We start from the raw sequence: 7,374 nt of genomic DNA on the forward strand, positions 1-7,374 counted from the left end.
AGATATATATATATGTTCATTTATTTATTTATTTTTTGTCCTGTCGCCTTCCCCTCACCTCCAACTGGTCCTGATCCTGCCCCAGTTGGGTGCAGGTTTCTTCCTGTTAAAAGGGAGATTCTCCTTCCCTCTGTTTCCAAGTATTTTGCTCACAGGAGGTCGCCTGATTGTTTGGGTTCTCTCTGTGATATTGTAGAGTCTTTAACTTACAGAGCATCTCCCTATTTCGACAGGAACAAAGCACAAACTGCTTGACAGAGTAGAAAAACTTCAACGGCACGCTGTAGTGACATTTGAAAACATGGCGAGAGAAAACAGGTGAGTTTATAAGAAACGCTCAGTGCATCATGCAAAGTCCCCCAGCACACCAAGCCTATAGCAGTATAATACAAAGCTTGTAGGATTTTGTTAATTAATGTATTTATTCATTTTTGCATTTATTAAAATAAGGCACATTCTGATCAGTCCTGCTGCCAATAGTCAAATACCTGTCAGTAACTGTCACTGCCACTAGAGGGGCGGTTTCCACAGTTTGTTACAGCTGGAAAAGTATTAAAATGCACATAATCATTTTAAATAATATTATCTTGTAGTTAATTTCTACTTTTTGCTTTCATATGTTTGGTTGGAAAAACTGTAATTTATATCCATGTCGATTTTAAATTTATAGCACAATTTTTAAAGCAACAATAGATTTAATAGAAAAGTTTAAAACGTAAGTTTCATCTTATAAGTAAGACCTATAAGATTAGATTTCATAAGATTTCTGTTTTTATTCATGAATAATAAAGGATGTAAGACAGAAACGTGTTAATAAACGTTTGTTACACAAAGAGCAACACCAGCCTGATTCTTGAGATGCTTTTTAAACTTTCAGCTGTGATCTGACCTAGCATCAGAGCTACCTTCCCCTTTAGGTTCTATTTTAAAACGCTGGACCAGTTAGAAATTTCTCATCTGAAGATATGAACGTGTTTGTATTGACTGTGAAAATATGACGTTTTAAAACAACCTTAACTGACATCCGCTCTTCACTGCAATTCAGTACCTACACCACCCAACCAGAGTGGGACATTTTGGAGGTAAATCTCCTGAAAAGTTCTCTGGTGGGTCCATGACATGACTGCATTTTAGTGCTGCAGAATAAGAGTAATGTTGTATTGTTTCACATATCAAAGGCTGAACAAATCAAGTGCCTCGTGTGAGAAAGAGAGGTAGGTGGATGAAAACATGATGTGGTGATGACTCTCACCGATGAGCCAGCCCCTCTCTGCCTCAGCTAATGGGAGTGAAGTGGATGATGAGCAACCTGGGCAGAGGGGCCTGACCAAAAGAAGACCATCTGCCTGTAGTGACACTGGCTAACACAGGGTTTATAAGCTTGAAGTTAAATGGAAGTCCTTGGTGGGAAACAAATGAATGGAGATCCTGAAGTTATTCCCATTGTGCTAATCAGGAGTTTTATGATAAATCCATTGCTATTACAGCTGCAACCTATCTTCAGTCGATTGCTCTGCTCTTCACACTCCCCAAAAACATCTTTGTTTGACCAAAGGTGCAAAATCCAAAGATTAAGACTCACTCAGATGGAAAACACTCACATTACAGGAACTGCATGAAGCTGCTGAATTGCCACATTTATCAATAAAATTGTTATTACTGTTATTATTGTTGTTACTGTAATACTCCTTCACAGCATGATGTGTCACTGTTAGTTAGCTCAATAACACCATCGTACTCCTATAATATAATTTACAATGTATATAACACATACATAACGTATATGGAGTTGTGTTTTGGACACAATATTCTGTCAGTCATAACATCAAAGCTCCAGTGGAATGGTAAATGGTCTGTATTTGTATAGCGCTTTACTAGTCCCTAAGGACCCCAAAGCGCTTTACACATTCAGTCATCCACCCATTCACACACACATTCACACACTGGTGATGGCAAGCTACACAGCCACCCTGGGGTGCACTGACCCTACTTGGACAGTCTTGGTCGTTGTGTCCTTGGGCAAGACACTTCACCCGTTGCCTACTGGTGGTGGTGGTCAGAGGGCCTGGTGGCACCAGTGTCCGGCAGCCTCGCCTCTGTCAGCGCACCTCAGGGTGGTGCACTGACTGGTGGTGTTATGGTTGGCGTAATAAGCAAATGCTTCAGCCAATACCTTTTGATTAGCCTTGTCTCATGCTTTCTTGCTTTGTGGTAGATCTTTGTTCTGTTTTCACTGAGATATTTGAATGCTAATCAATAAAAATCAAATCAATCAAATGTATAACGGTCAAGGCGAACTCCCAACTCTTGAGCCATGATCGCCCCACAACGGCAACATGTGAGTACTATTTGAAAAAGAGCTCCTGCAGTGTTTGAGTTTGTGAGCAGAGCTGGCAAAACATCTGGGGAAGTGTATTTACTTGATCATTTGAAGGATGCGAAACAAATATTAAGCTCACATTTATAATAGTACACTGTTTGCAATGCAGGAGTAAAGGCCTAACTACTTCTTAGAGTAGTGGCTTTTAATCTGCTTATCCCTTTGACTGAACTGTTCCAATGTTGTGCAACAGGAGCCAATGTGCAGCATTTGTGATTAAGAGCAAATGGCAATGGTTAACTTCAGCATGTCCATTTAGAGCAGAGCAAAACAAACACCTCTCACTCTGCTGATAATTCTAGATCCAAGGGATCCCACAGGTTTATCGCTGCTTTTGGAAATTAGATTTAATGTTAAGTGTGTGCTGCTGAATAACAACATCACAATATCTGCCTGGCTGAGTGTGGTGGAAAAGCGCTGCATCAAAACCTTGTTTTATGACATTTATTATTTCTATTTCCTTTCCTCAAATGGTGCGTGTCAATGCTGCTGTCAATTTTATTGTAAACAAAAAAAAAAAACCCAATCGTACTGTAATTTCTGGTAACTTACATTACTATAAAATTTATAGTAATCTGTTTAGAGTAGGGATTGCACTTTCATGTATTAGTCATTATTTACATGTACAGAAAAAAAAACTGTGACTACAAACTAAATAATCCCCAGATTATGGGGGAAGGTTTCGAGATTGTATTTCTACAAGTGCTTTTCCCCTCAGCATGGACTGTTAACTTGCATTCAACCAAAGCCTGTTCAACCCCAAACACTACTCAGTACTACTTGAATTACAAACTGAAACCAAAAAGCTTCCAGTATGTGTAAATAAATCTGTATATTCAAACTGAGACATGCTGAGGTTTCAGAAAAGGAAATCCGGTTCTAGGGGTTAGTTTAACTACACATTTAGATAGACATGTTAATATGAGAAAACAAAGATGAGTTTCAGTAGTACGTCTCAGTTTTTCTACAATGCTGCTGTAGTAAATAAAAAATAAATCCATCAGCATGGCTCTTTGAACTTAAATTCTAAGAAATTCATGTGTCAAATTACAGAAAAACTTCTGCTAGCTTATTGTCTAGACCAGGATGTCCAACTCAAGGCCTCAAAGGCCGGTGTCCTGCAGGTTTTTGATGTATCCTTGATCCAACAGAGCTGATTTAAATGGCCAAATAACCTCCTCAACATGTCTTGGCGTTCTACAGAGGCCTGGTAATAAACTAACCATTTGATTCAGGTGTGTTGACCCAGGGTGACATCTAAAACCTGCAGGACACCGGCCCTCGAGTTGGACACCCTTGGTCCTGACTGTAATTGTAAAACAGAAGGGTTTTCTTAATTTGAAGATAAAGTGCTATTTTTTCCATTTTGGATCCACTGTGAAAAACATGCATTTCTAAAATGATAAAGAAAAACAAAAAATATCTCTATCATTTGTTTATCTACGACTTAATTACTTTGGTGTGGTATGGATACCCTGGTGCAGGTGTCCCCAACTGCAGGCCTCGAGGGCAAGTGTCCTGCAGTTTTTAGATGCGTCCTTGATCCAACACAGCTGATTCAAATGGCTAAATTACCTCCTCAACATGTCTTGCAGTTCTCCAGAGGCCTGGTAATGATTCAGGTGTGGACCCAGGGTGAGATCTAAAACCTGCAGGACACCGGCCCTGGAGGCCTGGAGTTGGACACCCCTACCTTGGTGGATCTTGATCAGCAGAAAAAGCTGTAAACGTTATAAGAAAAAAAAGAAGTCCAAAAAACATGTCCTCATTTGCAGTTTCCAAAGCCGGTGGCCAAAGGGAGTCCCTGTTGGACCGATTCTGGCCCCCAGGCCTTAGGTTTATTTCCCAGTGAGTGAAACATCTTGTTGTCAGAGGATCTTGGGAGCTCTTGTGTGTGCGCACTCCAAACTCTCAAACTCCCGTCGAGTCAGCACTTTAACCCAGATATAAACCGCGACCTCCCGCCTTCCCCTCCTTCTGTGTGGAGACCCGGCCTGTCAAACCGTTCACCAGAGCCGAACTGCATCAAAACAAAATGACCACCTCTGCTCAGCCCATATTCTCAAAGGGAGAGGACTGCAAGGCCACCTGGAACGACGCTAGCGCGGGCTACAATGAAGCCGACACGCACCTGGAGATCATGGGAAAGCCTGTAATGGAGCGCTGGGAGACGCCGTATATGCACTCCCTGGCCACTGTTGCTGCCTCAAAAGGTAAAAGCGGTTACTTGTATGAAGTGGCTTGTCCTTTGTCGGACACTGTACTCTGCGTCATGCGATTTGTCCGATAATGGAGTCAGAAGGCACCGTATGGAGTCGGCGCAGCAGGCACACACGTACTATTTGTAAACACTTAGATGCCATCCAAAGGATACTATGAAAACAAACTGTGGTCAGATGAATGAAAAATCATGACATCACGTGGGAGAAAACCAAACAGGGGAAAATGTATGTTGATATTTTTCAACTATACATACATGTTACTTAGTTTGAATGGAGTTTTCACACATATTAGAGCTTTTCTCTTCATTTACGGTTACTGATCTTGTGAGCACATGTGGCAGTGTGGTCAGTACTGGTGAGTACTACAACAGCTGTTACTTCACTCCAGGGACAGAGCCAAGAAATCAGTCTGGGGGGGTCATCCGCTTTTAGCTATATGTGAAAATAGACTGATCCACATGACCTCACAGACAACATGTGCACACAGCAGTCTGCAGAATTTTGCAAAATTGCACAACTTTCTCACACTTGAAAGTGTTATTTTTTTGTTTAGGTGATTCAAATTGTTCTTCTAATGAATGCATGCTTTAATCAGTGTGACTTCCATTGCACATTGCACAGCGTTGTTAGACTGGGGTTGTTTTACATTTACACTGTAACTTTACCACTTGTTTTACAAAATGACTTTACCTGTACGTGGAACAGTAGCGCTTCTTATGTTTTCACCTGTCAATACAAGTAAAAATCTTATTTTGCACAGCCCAGATACTTTTCATTCACTTTCACTAAGTTTTATTAATATTTTTTTTAGATATTTTTACCTCATCTGCACACATTGTTCTGGGACTACACAAAAATGAATACATTGAAAAGTGTGAAAATAACACTCAGCTCCTCTGATAGATCTTCAAAAATACAAAAAAAAAATCTCCTATGAAAGGGTCAGGCAGTAACTAAAAGGCTTCAGCCCACATCTATTTATATTCCACTCTGAAAGGAAATTAAACCCTTTGGCCTTTCTGTTCAGCCACAAGTCTGAGTGTTATCATGAAAATCAGCTCCAGTACTAGAATGATCACAGACGTGTCCTGTAAAGATACCACATGTAAGAAAAACGGTAATATGATAATGGCTTCCCCCTAACCTAGCTTAGCTGGAAAAGACATTTTGACAGCACATCTGTGCAGTTATGCAGAAATACTTTGACAGCCAAGTTGCTGAATCTTTAGCAGCATCTTTTGTTTCCGTTTTGAATGTTTGGGTAGGCGGTCGGGTGCTGGAGATTGGTTTCGGCATGGCCATCGCTGCCACCAAACTCGAGTCTTTCCCCATTGAGGAGCACTGGATCATCGAGTGCAACGATGGAGTCTTTGGCCGCCTGGAGAACTGGGCAAAGGCTCAGCCACACAAGGTCAGTAGGTCTGATGAATCGATAGGACACTAAGACATCAGCTGATCTACCTGCATGCAGGACTAGCTTATAGTAAATTTTACTGTTCCTGGCCTTACATGCTGATTAATGTTGCTGCAGGTCGTCCCTCTGAAGGGCCTCTGGGAAAATGTTGTCCCCACTCTGCCAGATAACCACTTTGATGGTGAGACAGATGAAGCTTAAGCTGTTTTCATATTTAAGAGTTATATTTTGTTTTTGTTAAAGGATAAAAATGCATTAAAAAGTGTGATTGACCTGCTGCTAACACACTGTCCTCCTCTCTCAGGTATCCTGTATGACACATACCCTCTGTCAGAGGAGACGTGGCACACTCACCAGTTTGATTTCATCAAGGTAGGTAGTTGAACCTACCTGTGTGTACTTGTAAATACTTACAGTAAGTTACACACAAGGAATAAAGTAAAGAAAGTAGAACAATTTGAATGACCTATGTTTGAAGAGATCAGTTCATCTGTAGTGTGGAGAGGCCTTTGGTCATATAGCCTTGTATGCTTACACACAAGGAAGGGCTGAGGGTTTGTTTTTTTTGTGTGTGTGTCTTCTATAGGGTCATGCTCACAGGCTGCTGAAACCCGGTGGCGTCCTCACCTACTGCAACCTGACCTCCTGGGGCGAGCTGCTCAAGACTAAATACGACAACATTGAGAAAATGTTTGAGGTTGGTGCAGTTGCTAATAGACATACTGACATTTAATGAGATATAATTGCATTGCTTATCAGTTTCTAATGCATTATATGCTTAAAACGAGCAGTGCAGAACCGGGAACGTTGTTGCTGTCAAAGTATCTGCAAGCGCTATGTTGCAAAAGGAGGACGAGCACATAAAAAAACAGATGCGTGTAATTTCAACACGATTTACAAATGATAAATTATTGATTCATAAAATGTGATTTTAATTTTAAATGCACATCAGCTGAAGATTGAACCGGTTGGTCCACTCATAAACACGTCTTAGGCCTGTGAGTCTAGGACTCGATTAATTCGTCAGTGTAGCACAGCACCTGGATTGGTTGAGGCAATCTCTGGAAGGTTAATGATAAACAGGAGCGTTCTGTAGAGGCCGATAACGCCGTGAGACGCCTCACGCTGACCGTCTCTCTCCCCTCCCGTTAATGATTTCCAGGAGACCCAGGTGCCTCATCTGGTCGAAGCAGGCTTCAAGAAGGAGAAGATTAGCACCACCACCATGGACATTGAACCACCCAGTGAATGCAAATACTATTCCTTCCGCAAGATGATCACTCCCACTGTTGTAAAAGAATAAAGTATAAAGACACCAGTGTAGCTTTTTTTTTTTTTTTTTTTTTTTACGTATCACC

At 41.2% G+C, this 7,374-nt stretch overlaps 1 protein-coding gene across 1 annotated transcript; it reads left to right on the plus strand.

The window, feature by feature from the left end:
• Positions 1–4,264: 4,264 nt before the first annotated feature.
• Positions 4,265–7,334, plus strand: gamt (guanidinoacetate N-methyltransferase). The gene is made up of 6 exons (XM_005730241.2): positions 4,265–4,593; positions 5,868–6,013; positions 6,134–6,197; positions 6,321–6,388; positions 6,603–6,713; positions 7,179–7,334. Exons 1-6 carry the CDS (start codon positions 4,416–4,418, stop codon positions 7,317–7,319), a joined length of 708 nt encoding a protein of 235 aa, XP_005730298.1. The 5' UTR covers positions 4,265–4,415; the 3' UTR covers positions 7,320–7,334.
• The last annotated feature ends 40 nt before the right edge of the window (positions 7,335–7,374 follow it).

Source organism: Pundamilia nyererei, unplaced genomic scaffold (genome assembly GCF_000239375.1).
Source record: "Pundamilia nyererei isolate P.nyererei 1_Seehausen unplaced genomic scaffold, PunNye1.0 scaffold00036, whole genome shotgun sequence".
Classification (NCBI taxonomy): domain Eukaryota; kingdom Metazoa; phylum Chordata; class Actinopteri; order Cichliformes; family Cichlidae; genus Pundamilia; species Pundamilia nyererei.

What these genes read in the sequence shown, in the direction of transcription:
- gamt (XM_005730241.2), top strand. Translation starts at nt 4,416, where the DNA reads ATGACCACCTCTGCTCAGCCCATATTCTCAAAGGGAGAGGACTGCAAG. An exon ending in CACTGTTGCTGCCTCAAAAG is followed by an intron (nt 4,594 to 5,867) that starts GTAAAAGCGGTT and finishes ATGTTTGGGTAG; the next exon opens with GCGGTCGGGTGCTGGAGATT. An exon ending in GCCAGATAACCACTTTGATG is followed by an intron (nt 6,198 to 6,320) that starts GTGAGACAGATG and finishes CTCCTCTCTCAG; the next exon opens with GTATCCTGTATGACACATAC.